The sequence below is a fragment of the Bemisia tabaci genome, chromosome 1 (genome assembly GCF_918797505.1).
Source record: "Bemisia tabaci chromosome 1, PGI_BMITA_v3".
Classification (NCBI taxonomy): Eukaryota; Metazoa; Arthropoda; class Insecta; order Hemiptera; family Aleyrodidae; genus Bemisia; species Bemisia tabaci.
In genome coordinates, this window is record NC_092793.1 from 74,599,013 (window position 1) to 74,619,334 (window position 20,322).

Genomic DNA, 20,322 nt, shown 5'->3' on the forward strand with positions numbered 1-20,322 from the left:
TACTTTATTTTTTGAACGGAAAACTATTCGACGGCAATTCTTTAAAACTGCCGTGATTTGTTTTCCCTGTCCGAAGAAAATTTTGCAAAAACTTCAAGGAATTATGTCAATTTGTTTCCCTTTAAAAAAAAAAAACATAGAGGTAAAGATTTTCAGACACCGCAAACGAGATATGTGATTACCGACCTACACCGTCGATATACAGGCTTCGGTCGATTATAAATATTAGCTAAATCACGGAAAGCCGAACCGCGTATAAGTCGAATCGCGATAAGTCGAATCGCGGATAAGTCGAATCCCGGATAAGCCGAATCGCGAATAACAAAACCTCTGTCATGCTTTGAGATAGGAAAGGAGGTGGCGCTTCATGCCCACCTGGCTGGTCCGAACTTAAGTTCACGAGGTGAGAGTGAGAACAAGTCTAAAGCATTCACGGTACATCTGAGACGCACGCGGGAAAACCAGATAAGATGATACCGGAGCCGCGTAAGCCTATCCTGTTATCCTTGGCGTGAGAATAATTTGCAATTTTGATCGGCGAGTGGCCGATGTAATCCTATCTTGTCACGTGAATTTGAAAGTAGGTAAGTAATTACTGATGACGGTTCATCGACAGGATATTATGATCTACAGTGGATGCCAATCTTGGACTGTTCCGAGCCTCGCTGAAGAGAAAATTTTTGGATTGTGGTTGGGTCGCGTCCCCAGGAGCATTTTTCAACTGAAAAATCGCCATATTTCGAAATTAAATTGCGATTTTTTCACGATATTTTGGCGATAAAATCGCTAAGACCATCAACATCTGAGCGATTATTCTCAATGTTGTCGCAATTGTATCTACATAAAATTGCGTTCAATAATATCGAAATTGTATTTAAATTCATCAAGATTTTTGTTTCGATGATATTGCGATAAATCGCCTTCGATAAAATCGCGATTTAATAGTAGCTATATGCGATAAAATCGCAATTTCGTTTCCGATAATATCGCAATAAATCGACGCCGATAAAATTGCGATACATTCTCCGATCGAATCGTAACTTATCGCGATTACTGCGACTTGGGGTAGCGGCCATGGAGTGTGCCCCCTAGTACGAGCACCGTATCATAATCAACAATTTTTTTCCACCCCAGTGACTCGGAGGTTACTTACTTGCCACATGAAGTGTATGAGAGCTTTCTTGTTCTGGTTCCACTCATGCTCAAGGCGGTCGATGGACGGGCATTTGTCACACCCAAGCTCCAGGGTGATCTCGAAGTCGTTCGACGACAGGTAATTGAAGTCTTGCATTCCTGCGGAAAGACAGAAAGTGTTATAATTCGAGCGTCCTTTTTTTTCGACTCTCAGTCACTCGAGAGTGATGCAAGAGACAGTTTTAAACGGGGAAAATCGCGTTACGGATACTTACCGCGGACAAAAAATGCCGTCTGAAATGTCAATGTCCCTACTCTCTTTTTGTGCTAGCCCGCAAGTCGCGTCGACACATGCTATAGGGTGTTCCTCGGGTTTAGTGCCGTCTTATGTAAATTTTTTGAATGGCTAATGAGAGCATTTATATTTGTGGATCTCGCTGAATTCGAACCCAAGTTCAACCCACTGCGCTTTAAAGTGCGAAAAGATCAATCACCCAGAATTGGTATTTATATTGTTAAAATTAACATTGGTACCTATATGTAAGAGCCGCTCTTATGGCGCTTTCTGGCGCTCTGCGACACCTAATTAAAATTAATTATATCAAAAAGAACTACATGCATTGGGTTTGCGTGACATATAGTTGATTTCTATTCAATCGATTTTTTCGTGGTTCCTATCAATCCTATTCCTCTTCACAGTTCTTTTTGATTTTATAATTGTTCCTTAGTTCTTTTTAGCATTTTGTACGTCAAATTGATAACACTCAAACCTACATTCAAACTCGTTTCTCAAGAGTGAAACATTTATGCATGATTGAAAAAAAGAAAAGGAAACAATACGTGATATCGGTTCCGATAAAAAATTTTCACTTCATAGTCTTGTTGTCAACAAAAAAAAAAAAAAATAAATAAAAAAAGTATATAAAAAAAATGTGAATGACTAAATGCGAAAAATTTCTATATCAATGTAACGATAAAGTATCTCCTATCATGTTTTATTATATTAAGAAAAACTGATAAGAATGTTTCCTTGCAATTTTATGCGTAGTTTTGTTTTTAGAATTGAAGGAACAAATTTATGGATAGTTTCAATGGGAACGGTTCTTTTGAAAAGATAAAACATGAACGGGGACTTACACTTACATCTTCGCGAACTGAGGTACGCATTTTTCAACTAGCAAACTCCAGGTTACAATTTTACATCTTATTACTGTTCTCAGAATTCCATCCTTTTTCACGGCGAGCAAGGAAAAGACCACAGTTTCTCGACAAAACCGATTATAAAATCTGGAATAGCAAGATATCCCCTATTCCTCGTGGTGCACTCACTTAATTTTCCCCGGAAAGTTTTAAATTGTCACAGATTGATTCAACAGTCGTGTGACATACTTCCTTTGGCAACGTCTTGAGGTGCTCTCAGTTCTTTAAGTAATAGCGATGAAAGGAAAACTGAATGTAAGCAAAATCTATTTCCGTAGACGGATTGTGTAAGGAGACAGGAGTAGAAAATGTCTCACATTTTCCGAGCGATTCAGCGCTAAAAATAGAATTTACGACTCGTAATGAGAGTCCGATTTAAACGTGAATATGACCATTACCGCATTCTCCCTTTGTAAATGGCTTAGAATGGAGGAGTTATAAATCAGCCGCGATTTAAACGCGCCCTGCACTTTTTCCTTTTTTCATCGAGAGTTGTGTTCATTTAAAATGTATTATTCATATACCACGTTTATGGAACACTCCATATAGCTCGCGCACTCCAGACTATAGAATAACGGTAATTAAGAACTAATGTAAAAAAAAAATTCCGCATGCAAAATTATCTGACGACACTTGTAATCACTGCCATGAGGAAGGTCATTTGGCTGACTTTTGGATGCTTGCTGATGAAAAAAAGGCCCCTCGGAAATTATTCTAGATTGCACACACTTACAATGAATTAGGAGCGATCTTAATAGAATTGCCAAATTTGACTTAAGGATAACCAGATAACTCGGAACGTAAAAGCACAAAGGGAAGCAAGATGAATTAGGTACGAGTAAGTTGGATGCGAAATTCTCGTAAAGGATGGGGATAAGGATTTCCAATTTAATAAATTCTTCCCACATTAAATTTGGTGAAAAAGCAGTCTAAAATGAACTTCAAAGGTCAAAAAAGCTCTTGAAGTTGCAATCGTAACAAAACATAGCACTCACTACGTTACAGTAAGTTAATAGTCCAATTAATTCACTTTTAAATTCATTCAAATTCGCTACACGCAAAGATTAGACTGAGCACATTAGCATAGGTATGTAGTTGCAACTATATGTGGAGACCTAAATTGCAGAGAAGGTAACTTTAAGTCAACAATATAATGGCAACGCTGTCGATGCATTCAGTTCTTCACTGCATTTTGGTTCGTATTCATATAGATGCTCCTTGGGATCATATTCTTAGTCATTCCTTAAACAGCTCCTTCCTAAGGGAGCCCCATTTGGTTTACACTGAGACTAAGGGAAGTTTGAGGAGGCCCTCAAAATAGCATCGTAAACGGACGATTTTTGTCAATCTCGAGTCAAAATCAGCAATATACAATAGAGTCGGGTCCTCGGAAGGGATTACAATGATTTATCACCGCGCAAAATACAAAATGAAAGACGGTTCATTACGAGTTTCGTAATTATTCAGGTAGGTTCGCACTTATAGCATTTGTATTCTGCATCTTGTAATTTTTATAGGTAGTGGTACCTAACTCATTGTCATTCTTTACGAAGATCCATCTTCGAAGGTTTACTGCTGAATTTCATCCGAGGTTGGCAAAAATTATCCTTTTTTATGATGCTATTTCGAGGACCTACCAAGGGGAAAAAAGCTCGTTTCCTTGGGAGACCTGCGGGCTGTTCATTTAAATTGATAGACAAAGCTATGGACAAAAATGACATAGGTAAAATAGAGCGATCCTATTGGTTGAAACGAGTAGTTGTCATAGATTAAGGGGGAAATTTTGTTGGCTAACGATAGGGTTGCCGTTAGTTGTTAGTCTGTCATTTACCTCCTGGGTCAAGTACAACCACAACCACCCGCTTCCACCAATAGGATTGTTCCATTTCCCCTTCGTTTTCTTTGTCTATCGCTTAATCTATCAATTTCAATAATCAGTTTGCAGACCCCGTATAGTTTACATTAAGACGATGGGAGTTTTTAAGGTAGTTAGTTTGTTACTCTAGTGAGAATTTCCGTACATGAATTAATATAAATTAATAATATAATATAATATAATATAATATAATATAATATAATATAATATAATATAATATAATATAATATAATATAATATAATATAATATAATATAATATAATATAATATAATATAATATAACATAATATAATATAATATAATATAATATAATACAATATAATATTAAATTAAAGGGATATCATACCTCCTTCGACGCTGTACCAGGCTGCACCGTTGGTGATGCCTCCCTGTCTGCCGAAGTTGTAGCCTTCTTTGCCGTCCAGCTGCAAACATCCGCGTCTGTCCGATCGCGACATATTTGAATGCCTCGTCGAGTATGAAAGAGCCAAGTGTCTGGAAAATTAACAACACAGTTGTTTACAAAAGTCATTTTTCAAAGGAATGCCATGTAATCTTGAGTGAAATACATACATAAAGCCGCTTTTATAGCGCAGCCTCGCGCTCTGCGACGTCCAATCGCCATCGCCCCCTTTCCTCCCAGAGATCATCAGGCAATTGGCACCTTCTGATCTCCTCTGCCACCCCTTGTCGCCAACCTTTCACAGTCTTTTCAGTCATCTTGAGTGAAATTCAACTTATTATTCACGGGAGCTCAATACACCGAATCAATGCGAAACACCGAACTTCGGCCATGTGATCGAATTTCTTTTATCCATGTTCGTCTAGAAAGTATGAATATATTGAAATAACTGACGATTGATCTTCAAGTGAGCTTACGAGGACAATTTCATAAATTTAAATCCTCAGTTTTGAAGAAAAAAAAAAAATCGTGTAATTTTCAGGTTTGGAGATAGGACGAGAATTGAGCTTCCTCCCACCCCCCTCTCACCGCCAGTGAACGACCGTTCCATGTGGCTTTTCTGTTGGTCACCACCAACCAACCAATCTTAAGGTGATCCGTAGTGGGGAAAACCTGCAAATCGAAGACATGTCTCACCATCAGTATCGTATCGAGAAATGTTTCATAGGGAAATCACACCCCTGGACTTCCCCCTTTCACTATTAACTACTCCGTCAATTCCTCTCATATTTTACGAGTAGTTTTCACTAGATCAGTGGCGTGGCGTGCTTTGCGATATATCGATTGATCGGTCATTTAAACCTATGGAAAAGTATCGATAAACAGGGTGTTCGCAGCGAACACCTTAATAATCGATTATGTACCACAGCTTCAAATGGGGGAAATATGATAGATTGCAAAGCACGCCACGCCTAGGCACTAGACCCCTATGGTATAGCAGTTGTAGCACTGACTCTTTGATCAGGAGGTTCCTGGGTCAATTCCCGACCAGACAGCCTGATTTTGATGGTCTTAACAGTTGCCTGGGGCTGGTTGTTGTTTAAGGACTGAGGGGCGATGGGCCTATAACTACAAGCGCTGGAGTACCCCCTTAAGGGTACTTGAAGTAAGCCATGAAAAAAAAAAAAAAAAAAAAAAAAAAAAAAACGATTTCAGATGGAACCTAACATACCTAAAAGTTTCGTCGTCCGGACTTGACGTATACTCGCCGGTTTCTTGACCCGAGCGGCTCTCATCGTACGGGTAGTTGGCGACGAGATCCCCTCCGTGCAAATTGGCCGAGAGAACGAACGGTACCTTCATGATCCAGCGCATGACGGCCTTCGTTTCTGGTTGGATCTGCGAAAACAAAATTGCAGAAGATAGAAAATAGTTGTAGAACATTGAATGCTAAAGAAAATCGCAAGCCGCTTTTAAGCTTTTCTTTGCATTTACAATGAGTGTGCGGGGGAAATAAATATGGATACCGGAATGGATTGTCCTTACCGTACCTGCCGGCCGATTATCAAAATTGATAGACAAAGATATAGACAAAGAAGATAAAAAGAATATGGAGGGATTCTATTAGTGGAAGCGGGTGGTTGAAATGGACAAAGGGATAGACTAACTAACGGCAACCCACGAGAAACCCTACAGTTATCCCATCATTTTCTTCCTTAGTCTATAGAAACCACAGATTTCAACCAACAAGATCGCTCCATACTTCTTATGTCTTCTTTGTCTATAGCTTTGTCTATCATTTCAATAATCAGCCCGCTGGGTCTTGTTCAGCATATTTCCGATCCGAAGAGTCAGTAACTCCTGACACCATCCAAAAAACAAAAACAATGATTTTAATGGTTATGGAATTCCCCAGAAAATTTAATACCCAGTCAGTGCTAAATTTCTGACAGTTCTTGTCCCATGGCTGGTTGTCGTAACCAGATACATAGTTAATGCTGATAAAAATCCAGTCCAGGTCTCTAGTTTTCCCAGGGATCATATTATATCATCAAAATAAACCATCAGCATTCTCATCCATTCGTGCACCGATTTATCGTGCATAAGCTTTAAATACAAATAATTGTCACCCCAATGAAAATGGCCAGAATTATTGCGATCATTTAGGTGACTTGGTGATATATGGAGGACACGTTACATAAATTCCGGGACGACCTGAATTTCAATTCATGTGAAACACCAAAGCTTTCGATCCCAGTAATCGAAAATTAAGCCATAGAAATAGACCTTCAGTTCAAACAGCCGAAATTATTGACAACTTCCGTCTTAATGTGTTTATCAGAAACTTTCGGTTAGCTGAACTGCAGTTCGGTTCCTATACTTGACTGAAAATATTATGGAACTTTTTTTTTCGATTATTTACAAAGCACATTCTGGTCGATGGAACTTTTCCCTTAATTACAACACAGATTTTATTCAATCAATTATAACCTGTATAGGCAGGCGGAAAACATGAATGATCTATCGCTCTATTTTTCGATCGATAATAATGACACATAGGAATTATCAAGCATTGGCTGTTGATGGTTTTATAATTAGCGCTGATAATCAGCGGGTCATCAGAGTTAAAATTCGAAAACAGGAATCGTGGATTATAAAATTGGCTAGAAAATGGGTCTATCTCGTATCTATATATTTCAATAAATTTTATGCCTCCGCCTGGAATCGACTATTTAAACTGGATTTAAAATAGCAGGAAAACAGTGCGGCCAATTTTGTAAATCCTAACTCTCCACGATAGCTGTTGGCACTATCTGAATCTTCATTTCTTGCAAAAAATATAAATGGTACTTTGAACGTCGTCTCTGCGTCTAAACGCCTGCGTCTAAGGAAGAACGCCGTATGAACATTCGAGAGTTGCCAAATTTCCTTCAATAAAATGTTTATTTTTAAGGAAAGATATGAATATTTTTCCCTGAAATTTTCAGGGACTTTAGGTCAAATTGCGAGCAAAATTATCTGAAAAATTGGCAGAAACATATTCAAAAATTTGTCTGAAAATTAGTGTTTTGTCGGAGGAAATTTGGCAACGTCTGATGTCTCATACGGCGTTCTTCCTCAGCACGGCAGTAGTATTCATCGACTTGCATGGGTAAACCGCAAAAGGTGAGAAAGTAGTCGTGGAATTGAACCGAAACTCTCCAAGAGCTACTAATCATAATCCTCATATGAATCGGTCAAGTTTATTTTCAGATGAGCTCTGGTGTGCAAACATTCTTTTGGACCAGGTAGCTCAAATGAAAATGAACTTGCCAAGTTTCAAATGTTGACATCGAGCGAGTAAAATGTCAAAGCGCCGCCTCCTCCATCCCGCGGAATGAGATTTCGCCGAATTATACACTCGTCTCGTGTGTTCTCGCCATTAGCCCCGTTCCTCAATGTTCCTGCCTAAAATTCTACCTCCTGTATCTTACTGATGGAGAAGCGTTAAATGCTTTATCTAGTTTCAATTTTCCTTGCTTTGATCTGTCTTTCAATATCAGATTCACAAATTAAATATCTTTTATCACGTTAACGCGTGGTGCACAGGCTTTTCTGCCCTCGGACTGAACGGAGAGGTCAATCGGACAAGTCATGAGCCCCCCAGGGATGTCAGATTTTTTTTTACCCTCAAACGGGTATTCAATTCAGATATATTTTACGCCTTGTTACTTCTCGGCCTAAATCAACGGAACAACATTTTTTAAGACAAAAAATGGATTCATGCTGGCCTTCAGCTGTTTTAGATGAAACTGCTAAACACGTTGATTTGGAGGACATAATAATCGAAGATCCTTCGGATATGATATCAAAATGAATCAAATTTAAACGCAAAAATTCGCTAGATATTTATCCTTTTACCGCCCCGGCCATTGGTTCCATTTTTCACCCCGATAAGGCCTCCTGGCAGGCAGGGCCGGATTAAGGGGGTGGCCACATGGGCCGCGGCCCATGGCGGCAAAGCTATAGGGAGCGGCAAATTTTGCGGTTTGTTTTAAATGTAGGTATGAAAAAAATTCGGATATAGAAAAGAAAAATTACAAACGAGAAAAGGCGACAAAATCTTTAATTTTCTGAGAGTATAGTAATTTCTACTTTTGTCGTCTTTCAGTGATACAAGAGGCAGCACCTTTAATTAGTCGAGTTAAGAGAGAAACCAAACACGCAATTTGGCCTGGAACAGCGCGACATACCTAGAGAGAAATGATGACGAGGACTTGAGATGAAAAGGAGAAGCCCTCGGCGCGGCGCGATCGGCATGTAACACATATTAGCGCCTACAAGACTGCATGAATACTTCACGCATTGCATCAAACACAGTGCGGTCACTGCGGTCATTGCGGACAGCGTGAAACGGATAGCGCCTACAAGAATGCATGAATACCTCACGCATTGCGGCAAACACAGTGCGATCAGCGTGAGATGCATAGCGCCTACAAGACTGCGTGAATACTTCACGCATTGCGTCACACACAGTGCGGTCTGCAAGGCGCGGCGCGGCGGCGGAAGTTAAAATCATTAATCCACATTTATGTTTGCTCTTGCGTAATTTTTTCGTTCATTTCTTATGAATGGAAGGCCTTGTCCACACAGAGATAGGTTTACGAAACTTAACTTCAACTTAACTTCCAAGAAACGTTCCGTTCACTGAAGAACGCATGACTGGTAAAGGTGATGAGAGGGATCGATAATGTGAGTCATGTTGTGCCATAAAATGCGTTTAAATGAAGTGCGGGGACTGATTTTTGACTGACACGATACCTGGTGCGCCTTGCGTTTACGTTTCCGTCTCCGGTTTTTGGACCGAGATTTTGCATCGCCCCTGCCTCGCTTGTTTTTCTTCCTGCACTTTTAAACATTTATTATTAGAAGGCGTTTGTGATGATCTCCCAAGTACAATGTGCTCCTACCTTTGCACTAAAGATTACCTAAAAGTAAAATATCCCGATTGATACGGACATTTATGGGCTGTAAGAAGCGCGCAGCGGTCGCTAATTTTACACTCCACAGGGAGACGTAGTTACTGAAAATAATCACGTAAATCACGCTGTGCTTTTAAGACGACTCTCGACTTACCCGTGAGGAGAGTAACTTTCCAGAGCATGCGAAGTACCTCTCGTTAATATTCTCCTCATCAGGCTTCTCTATATGAAACACCGAAATTCTGGTTGTCCCGTCTGGTTTCTAGTTGTTGTCATAACAAGAATTTCATCACGATAATGAGAATCCTGATTGTCTCAAATAGAAAACAGATGAAGAAAAAACAGGACGTTCTAACTGATTCTTTGGCTCGATTGGGTTCTTCGTGTATCTTCAATGTTTCTGATAATAAAATTTTAACAAATCATCGCACCTCGGACTTAAGGGCGTATCTCTATTTCCACGTAAGCTCTGAAAAACATTGAGTTCCATGGACGACAGGGCTTACGTGAAAATTAAGGAATGATCTTACGTCACAGGAGCGTTAATGTCGAGACTAGAGGTATTAAAATCGCGGCACAAGAACTGAGCTCTCAAACTTTCAAAATTTTGAAAGTTTCAATACCTCCTGGTCTGGTTTCCGGTCGATTTTACTTATGAGGGATCTTTTAAACCAACCCTCAAAATGGTAAGACGAAATGTCATAATCGCTTCGTGGGATGTCGCCCTTAGGTCTTGCAAATTCAACTTACTGGTTCGGTGAGCCGATCGACCATGTCCAGGAGATGGTTGTTGTGGTCGATATGAGCCTGCTCATTTCCGAAAACGATCCTGTCCAAATTCGGGAAATTCCTATTGAGATCAATGCTATTGTTATTGGAGCGCCCCCGCAAGTAGTGCTGGCAGCCCTGCAATAAAACAAAACTCCGTCACAAAGTTTCGAAATGAAATTGTAGTCCTGAAATAATGTTTTATGAATTTTGTCAGAGCAAAATCCAAATTCGAGCAAGTCTTCAAGAAATTTGAAATTACGTATAACAGCTCTAAAATGATACTTACTTACACTACACCTGAAAATTCAAGAAAGCATGAAATAAAAAGAAACTGGGGTATATGGTAAAAAAAAAAGAATCCGATTTCAATATGTATCTTTTGACGTCACTCCCTGCTAAAATCTTGACTTATTAAGCACAGCGAGGACATGCAGTTGAGAATATGAGGACCTACACTGGAAAAAAACACATTGGATCTAGAGTCCAGACTCTTAAAAACATCGACAAGAAAACATACTCTTGATTCAATCAGATTTAAGCTTAAATCAAGAACCAAGCCTTTTAATTTGAGCGGATTTCATTTTGATTTAAGCTTAAATCTGATTGAATCAAGAGTCTTTTTTCTTGTCAATGTTTTCAAGAGTCTGGACTCTAGATCCAATGTGGTTTTTTTTCCAGTGCATGGTGTGACGCAGATTTGAAAACGCTGCTTCATCAAAAATATTGTCGTACAAATATTGTCTCAGTAGTATCAACATTCGACGTTCGTGGCATCTGTTCAAACCGAGCGATCGAGTTTCATTCATGACTGTTAAATTGCAGGAGTAGACACCGTGCATTTGATTGCTACTAAGATATTGCTTCAAATTGGAATTGTAAACTGCACGGAGAGACGCAGTCAAGGGGAAATTTCAGGAGCTCGGACCCACTACCCTGCCCCCTTTTATATGATCTAAAGCTCTTGCTAAAACAGGTCAGGTCATCCTGTTATAATCATTACTGAAATAGTAATTAAATCGTCTTAAATTCGGTAAAAAAGGATATTGATAAGCAGCAAGCGTAGGAGGTTATCATTAGGATTTTAAGTAGAGTAAATAAACTCTTGTTATGAAATCCTAGTTGGGTTGGAATGGTTTTATATTCAGGAGGATAAAAATTAGTCACACTGATGAACTGAACGCTCAAAAACAGGTGCTGTACATGATGCTCCTCAGTAGATGCTTTACCAGATACTCTTACGATACGATATAAACCAGTCTCCAAAAATCAAAGTCCTTGCAAGAGCATCATTTGAAGAGGGCAATGGGAAGAAACCCTCCTCCTATTTATAAATTATAACCTATTTTTGGACATTTTAGTAAATTTTTCTTTACTCCCCTCCCATAAATTTGGTTAAAACAGCCCTGACCAGACGGCCGCTCACAGAATTCGTTATGCTCTGGGCAGGAGAGGAAGTGCGGGCGCGGTGCTCTGTGCTACGTTACGTAATGCCAGAATTTGCGCGTAGCGCTGATTTTTCTAAAAATCGAAGATGAAAAAAATTGACCCGGGGAGGGGGGATTTTCATTAATCTAGAATATAAAGCTAACATGGAAAAGAGGTATTGAATGAAGCGTGTTAACACTTTTCAATTTGTTTCCCTAAAATTCATTTTCATTTCCTGAAGTCTACTTTTCGGTTTCAAATCTTCTTTTCTTCAAATCAATCAGTCCATCTACATTAATTTTAATTACTAGACTTGCAGCTGGTAGTTACATAAATTATAGCCAGCCCAACACGCGTAAGCTTGTTGTCTCGCCGCCCGTGACGTCAACAAGTCTATATAAGCGTGCGCTGCGCTTAAATCTAAGACTTTTCCAACATCTTCTTGACCAGAGGTCCTTTAACATCTTTTGACCACAGTGTCACATCCAACTGCTCTCATTAATGTCTTTATGTGTGAAGTGCATATTGTGAAAGTTTCAACTACCTCCTCAGCATCGAGCAACGATCACTTCTTTCGCCTTTCTTTTTGGATAATTTGGACGTATTTCTGCCAAACAGAACTATGTGCATCATGGCGTGAACCCTGTTATGCATGTATTCTCATGGGTCTCAGGGCTCATGTCTCAATGCACGTAGTTCCGTTTGACAGCAATACGTCCATTTGTGCAACGCCTACCTGTTTTATTTCGGTTAATAAACTTTACCTCAAACTTTTTCTCTTTTCGTTTTTATCCCGTCATTGCAGTTCGTCGGGTTTACCGTAAAAACCAACTGGTGCCGAAACGGATATTTAGAACATCATTCTTTTTTTTCTTTTCTTACTCACTTGTAACTCAGTGTAAATCAGCCATCATAATTTACAGTGTTGAAAACCCAATAAATTAATCGCTAATTTATTGCAAAGCGTTGCGTGGTTTTTAGAAGGGTGCAGATCCGTGTTACGGGCGCGTTACGGGGGTCAAAAATCCGATTTGCAGCGTTACGCATTTCATAAATGACCCCGGAGCCCTAGACTGGCCCTGAGTCAATGGCCCAGAAAACTCCAATCTACGAGATTCTTTCGCTTGTTCCTAAATCGAACTTTTCGGAGGAAACTGAATATTACCGTGTCATACGCTAATTGCCAGCCATCAGGATTCATGGAGGGCATAATGTGGATCCTAGTTGACTGGATGAGATCTACGATTTCTTCATCGCCGGCCAGGTATGCGTCACACATGTAGTCGGCCAGTTTCAACAGCAGCTCCCGGCCTAGAACTTCATTACCGTGCATATTGCCGATGTATTTAAACTCTGGCTTGACTGCAACACACAAAAACACGACACCTTCAGAAAAGAGCGACTTTTTTTGTCGTTAGAAACGGTCAACGTCACTGAAATAAATGTTTCGAAAACATCTTTTCGAAATTAAAGTGAAATTCTCTAAGATCATAAAGAATTTTTTTTTATTATTTTTTAAAGTTTTTTTTTATACATAAAACTTGAAAAATACAGTGGTATGCTTTTTATAATTCTTTTGTAAGAAATTTCCATCATAGGTGGATTCAGACACCTCAAACCGGGGAGGGGGGGGGAGGCGTACAGAGGGGTCCGGGGGCATGCTCCAGAAAATTATTGAATTTTTGAAGCATCTAATACCCAAGCAGTTTGAGTTAATTATGTCATGAAAAATTGCCAAATGGAAGCGTCTTTCCTTCCTCTTTCCTCCTTTCCTTACCTCTTTCTTCCTCCTTCCTTTCATCAGAATTTCATGTTGATCAACAAGTGCAAATTTACGTCACACTGACTGATGAAACAAGGTGGAGGAAACCAAGGGTGCCATTGACGCAGTTGCTGAGGTCAAAAACTCGACTCTTCACAGGGCGATATAACGGTTCATATTGAACGTAGAAAGTTGCTGTTCGGACAGATCGTCTTATTTTTAACTAATCTATAAGAATCAAGCATCATGACACAATTCTGTTACCAGCGCAACTGGCCCATTCTGCTAGGAGAGAAGGAAGAACGCCGTATGAACATTCTAGAGTTGCCAAATTTCCTTCGATAAAATGTTTATTTTTGAGGAAAGTTATGAATGTTTTTCCGAGAAATTTTCAAGAACTTTAGGTAAAATTGCGAACAAAATTATCCGAAAAATTGAAAGATAAATATTGACAAATTTTCCGGAAAATTCTTGATTTACCAACGAAAATTTGGCGACGCCTGAAGGTTCATACGGCGTTTTTCCTTGGCACGGCAGCATTGTTGGGGTGCAATAAAAAACAATTTAGAAAGCGCGTAACAAAGCTAAAAAGTTCACACACACACAGTGAGTTTTGTTGACTGTGTTATCAAAATTTCTGTCATAACAACATTCTCAATTTGAAATGTACAGTCAGGTACTATTTTAGATTTTCCACTATTTTTATTTTTATTCATTCAACTGAGGATGGCTGAAATTTCAGCCGAAACGTCTTGGTCTTGCGAGTGAACTTTTCAGCCTTGTTACCCGCTTTTTAAATTGTTTTTTATTGTATATCTTATCACGGGCTGTCTATCATCACAGCCGGATTTACCAATAGGCTACGTAGGCTATAGCCTACGGTGCAACATTCTGAGGGGCGCAAAATTTTTGAGAATGCATTAAAAAACGTAACTTATTAAAACGTAAACGTTCCTCAAAACTGTTTAAAATCGTGTTTTTTCAAAGGTGAATTTGAACATTTTCCTGGCATCTAACATCCTCCTTCCGATCTGGGGGGAGGGGCGTCTGGACCCCCCCCCCCCCCTCGAGAGCGCCTACTTTTAGGGGCGCCACCCTAAGTTTAGCCTAAGGCGCTAAAAATACAAGTCCGGCCCTGTCTATCATACAGGGTTATTCACAAGTCTCGCACCACCGGCCATGAGGGGGGTGGCCATTTGAAATTTTTGAGGTGATCGGCCCCCCGAGGGGATCAAAAACTGGAAAGTACCTAGTAAAGTTTCCTCCTAGATATGAAGAAACACGTCTTGAACCGCAAATCTATATCATAATTAGAACCAAAGTTATGGCCAGTGGTGCGTGACTTTTGAATAACCCTGTATCTCATTGTTATAGGGTGCTTACATTTTTGGTGTCGGCCGGGCTTGGAGGAGAACTCGATGACGAAGAGCGGGACGCCGCGGACGGAGCGCTCGCTGAGCTCGTATACGTTGGTGACGTTAGGGCATCGGCGGTAGACGTTGGTGAGGATCTGCTCGATCTCCTCGTTGGTGTGGTGACGCCACTCGAACTTGTCCGCCGCCGCCGCCGCCAGGCTCAGCGCCCAGGCCACCAGCACCGCCGCTACCCGCATCCTTCACCCAACCCGAACCCGAACGATTCCTGCAACACACAAACAAAAACACTTATAAACTAAAACCCAATTCATATAGATCATATTCGATACATCAAACGGGTGAAATTGTATCGATATCGATTGGTTCAAAACATAAACATAGCCTCAAAAGTAAATTCAGAAATCTGAGAGAACGGGTCTTTTGTAACAGATTTTTTATTCTTTTGAGTATCAAATGCCAATGCAAAGTGAAATTGTTAGGAAATTTCTCATTTTCAGCTTTTCCAACTCAAATCCTAATAGTTTGGTTTGAGGTTATGTTCTATTGTTTTGAACCAAACGATACATCGAACCGTTATCGAATACGGTCTATTATCATCACATTCATCAAAACGCTCGTAGACATATGTTACGCCCCGTTGGCAAGATTGCCCAGCTCGCGGATTGAGCAAATTTTTTGCCGCGTCCGCGGACTGACTACCTCCACGGTTGTCCTGTCCGCGAACTGGTCATCCCAATGGACCACCGGACAAGGTAAGAATTTAAGCAATCTGATACATGTTTCTTAACCAGAATTTCACGTTAAACACGATTCGCACAACGAAAATTACTGAAATCAACTCCTAACGAAGACATTAACGTTTTTATTTCACATTGGTTCCGAGGAATTTGAACTGCCCACTCACAATGAACTCAAAGCTCTACGTGAGTCAAATCGCGCACTACAACGATTTCAGCAAGCCTGCAAGCGTCTCAATCGAGCAATGTTCATGTCCCACCATGTGTTGTTCAAGCTATAAGCAATTTGCTATAGTTGAGCTAAAGCGTCAAGATCGAGGTTGCTAGATTTTTATATCGCAGAGACTGTTGCGATAACGTTTAGCGCGAGTTGTGAATCACGTAGAGCATTGATTTTTCAAGAGCGGGTGGTTTGAATTCACGCATTGAGAATCATTAAATATCTTCGTAGAAGGTTGATTTCGGTAGTGTTCGTGGTGCGCATCGTGTTCTACGTCAAATTTTGGTCAAGAAACATGTATCAGAATGCTGAAATTCGTACCTTGTCTAGTGGTCCATTTTCCCATTGCGTTTGGTGCAATGCGAGAAGTATTCATGCAGTCCTGTAACAACATGCGCTAACATGCGTTTGACGCCGATCGCACTGTTTGGCGCAATGCATGAAGTATTCCTGCAGTCTTGCAGGCGCAGATATGATTTTGACGCCGACCGCACCGAGTTTGGCGCGATTATTCGAACTCACATTCGGATAATCGCGGCAGCGAACAATGGGACTGAGAAGGCCCAAGTTTTTCGGATGTGAAAACCGAAGTACTTCAGATGTAAGAACTGAAGTTTCAGATGTGTGACCCAAACCTCAGTAGCTGGACATAAAGTGTTCAGATGCTCAATCCGAGCAACTTCAACTTCAAGTTCAAACTTCAGAGATCCTTATGACCTGAACTTCGGGTCCCACGCACAAAGTTTTTTTCTCCGTGTAAGACGTTCTTACTTAGCACGGCAACATGATCGAAACATTCTCCGGGACCGATACATAAGAGAAGGTGGAGTACATATTCATTTCAAAATTCTTAGCCTCTCTTTCAGCTTCGTGATAGTTACACTAACTCGTTGGTTAGCTCTGCGTTTTATTTTTGACCCTGTCTGCAATCTCGACAAGGAATACGAATGAAGGAGACGTGCAATGTATGAAAAAAATTCAGGTAAGACAATGCGGTATTTTAAAAACCTTTTTGGCACGGATTCCACGAAGGTTTGAGATTCAACTCGGCACTTTTGCAGAATGGAATCCGCGACTCATAGTTTGAATTGAAGTACTTTGTTTCGTAAATCGGTACCCACCGACCTACTTTCAATCAATTAATAAAGCAGTTGAGTCACCTTCAAATCTTTGTATTTCCTCTACTGCGATAAAACGGGTCGTTTGGTTTTGGGCGGCTTTAGGCAGATCCAGCCCAACTGCATTTAACACTGCCTAATCTCCTCTCAGATTCTATGTTCTAAACGGGAAACTTTAACAATATACCGCCTTTGGATTTTTCGTGAAGTTTCTCTGAACTTTATCAAAACCCACAAAATTTTAAGAAAGAAAGGGAGAAAGAAAAAAAAAGAAAAAAAGAAGAAAAAAGTGGTAGCAAAATCGGAGTTTAAGCTTTACAAAAGATGGAGAAACTGAAGAAACTGAGTTAATCAGCAAAACTAATATTTTTCTTTCATTATGAGTCAATTTTTGTAAAATGTCTTCAACATTCATCAACTCACCTTCATAAACTACTTACTCATCGCTAAAATTAATTCTAAGAGACATAATTGGCTCTCCTTTTTGGAGAAAAGCACTATCATTAAATTTTTCTTTTTATCGCATGGAACCGCCGCTTTTCAATTCCTATTTTCTAATGTTAGTGAATTCTTATTAAATGAATTTACTTTTAAATATTATACTCACTTTCAAAAGTTCACTATTTTATCACTTCCATTATGCTTTTACTGGACTACCCGTTCTAGAGAATATTTTAGGTGGTGCCCAATTTGTTTTTCTTTTATATACTTTTCGTGCATTTGAATTTGAATACAGCATATAAACTTGAATTGAATAGTTTCGTATTTACCATTACTTTTTCTCCCGGAACGACTTTACAAACTGGCTCAAGGAGAAGACAGCTTCGAGCGCTCTGAATCGATTCCTAACGGTAACGGTGAAGCATCTTCATTTGTCAGAAAATGAGATTCACCACGGATCACGGATGGCGAGGGGAAGAAGTGCATTGCTGCAGCTGCCTCTCCCGCCGGTCGTTGCGTTGGTGGGATCGAAATTTTCTCTCTTTGAAACAATTCAATTTGGAAGCGTGTCCGGACGGGGGAAATAATTCAATTTCTCCGTGGAATTGGTTCACTTAGGTCATGGACACCGCGCGCACGCGCGAAATCTCTTCCACGCCGCCGGCGGATTCAATTTACTCGTCGGAAAACGCTTTTCTACCCGCTTTTCCACCGTTCTCATCGCAGCGATGCCAATTGGACTGAGTTAAGCAGAAAGGAACCAACCCACATTTTGGAAAAAAAATTGAGTTATGAGTGGTTTTGAACTCTACTATCTATCGCCAAAAATTCAAAGTTTTTGTTGGAGCAAATTTTGCAGAAATTGAACTTGAAGTTTAACTTTTACATTGAGTCTTATGCAGGAGCTAAACTTTAAGCCTCTTTTTCTCGGTTCGATCCCGTAATTCCTTAAGGTTGTACGGAATCACCTTAATATTTACAAAACGCACATTATTTTTTTTCATCAATTAAAATGAGAATAATCCATACAGAGTGTGCAAACATTTCAAAGTCATGAGTTGAAAAACGCTGACTCCACGAGTTAAATATTAGAGTCTAACACAAAGCGGAGCGGCGGCGCACTGGCGCCTACAAACCTAACAGGGATACTTCACGCATTGCGCAATGCGTGAAGTGTCCCTGTTAGGTTTGTAGGCGCCAGTGCGCGTTTCGCGCTGGCTGCCCGCCCGCCGCGCCGCAGCGTACCACGGCGCTTGAAGCAACTATTTCACACCAGAGTTATTGCACAGTATCATACGAAATTGAAGGTGCTCCAACATATTGGGAATGGCAGGCATCCTTTAAAAGTACGGAGCTTTCCTCGCAAAATCGATCAAGATACTACGGCCCAAAAAGAGAGCGGTAGTCCAAAAACTCACTAAGTCCTAGCATCCGTAATTAGTAACGTTTAGCATACACTTTATCGTCAGGCTGTTGCTTAGTCGCCATCGGCTATGAAAGGCCGTAAGAAATTGTGTTGCCGGCTACAGAAGCTATTGGAAATCTTACAGCCGGCTGTAGGTCTATGGTATTTTGGAACACAGATTCTACTGCCAATTTTTACTAGGGTGCTTCTACGGCATTTTAACTTAGCACGAAAGAATAGTAGCGTCCCACAGTTGCAGCCCGCTGTGGCAACGCCGCAAGAGCGGGCGTCGTCGATCGACGATTTCGCTCTCGATAGAACGCTCTCGCGCGCGATCTCCGGCGCAGCGCCGGCGTCGGCGTCGGGACGCCGCGCGTGGCGATTTCCTAGACCTAGACCACCGTCGCGCGACGCGCGGGAACGAAAGGATGATCGACGCCGCGACCTCGGAGGCAGAAATTGGAACGAGACAATGACGGGGCACATCCCATCATCCCGATTCGCGCCATCCGATAGCCGACATCGACCTCCCGTGGGAAAACGGGGGCCTTGACCTCCCCTTCGCCCCCCCCCCCCCCCCGACCGGTGTCGAGGAGGTCCCGTAGTGTCGGGAAGCCACCGAGGTTCGTGACGAACCGCAAAGGTCAGCGGTTTCCACGGTTTCCATGGGCCAACGGTACGGACGGACCGAACTAGTGGGTCCTCCTGGTCAAATCCACATTAACGTCTTTAACCGTGGTCCGTCGTTCAAATTATCTGGCATACCGCATAATCGATAGAAACTGTGCGTATGGATCTTGTTGGGGGAGCGTTCATAATTTACGTAACGCTCTAGAAGGCAAGAGTCTGCGTTACGCTGCGTTACAAGGGGTAGAGGGTCAGTGTCAGCATTACGTAACCCTCTTCATTGGTGTAAAACACAAAAACTCATGAAAATTCGAGTACTATCAATAAAATGCATGTTCCATCCTCGTTTCTTCGACATTATTTGTCACACTGTAATTAAAAATACTTCAAATTTGGTCCAGTTATACACGGTTATTCAGAAGTCACGCACCACTGGTCATAACTCTAGTTCTAATCATGATATCGATTTGCGATTTAAGACGTTTTTCCTCATATCGAGGGGGGAACTTCCATTGGTACTTTCCAGTTTTTGATCCCCTCGAGGGGACAAGGGCGGGGGGCAACTCGAAAATTTCAAATGGCCGCCCCCCTCATGGCCAGTGGTGCGTGACTTTTGAATAACCCTGTATATTTTACTCTTTCCCAGGAGATTCAAGAGTCACGTCATTATTAAAGGGACTGTGGAGTTGCGTTGCGAAGCGTTTCGAGGGGAGGAGGACGTCAAAAATTCCAAGAAAGTGCGTTACGTAATTTATAAACGCCCCCTACGTAAAAGAAAATAATTTTAGACTAGGGGCTTCAGTTTCCAGAGAGATAATTTAGATTTTCAGCATAATTTAAATGAAAATTTGAGAATCTCGGTTGCT

General features: G+C 40.8%; 1 protein-coding gene across 2 annotated transcripts in view; it reads right to left on the reverse strand.

Moving 5' to 3' along the window:
• LOC109033147 (carboxypeptidase E) overlaps window positions 1-20,322 on the reverse strand; it is a 45,112-nt gene that overhangs the window by 10,893 nt on the left and 13,897 nt on the right. For both annotated transcript variants that reach the window (XM_019045610.2, XM_072306156.1), the window contains exons 2-7: window positions 14,916-15,173; window positions 12,936-13,132; window positions 10,325-10,480; window positions 5,845-6,011; window positions 4,557-4,705; window positions 1,154-1,293 (exon numbers count right to left, since the gene is read on the reverse strand). In XM_019045610.2, coding sequence (XP_018901155.1) covers window positions 1,154-1,293; window positions 4,557-4,705; window positions 5,845-6,011; window positions 10,325-10,480; window positions 12,936-13,132; window positions 14,916-15,144 — 1,038 coding nt within the window. In that variant the 5' untranslated portion in view covers window positions 15,145-15,173. The remainder of the gene's footprint in view (window positions 1-1,153; window positions 1,294-4,556; window positions 4,706-5,844; window positions 6,012-10,324; window positions 10,481-12,935; window positions 13,133-14,915; window positions 15,174-20,322) is intronic.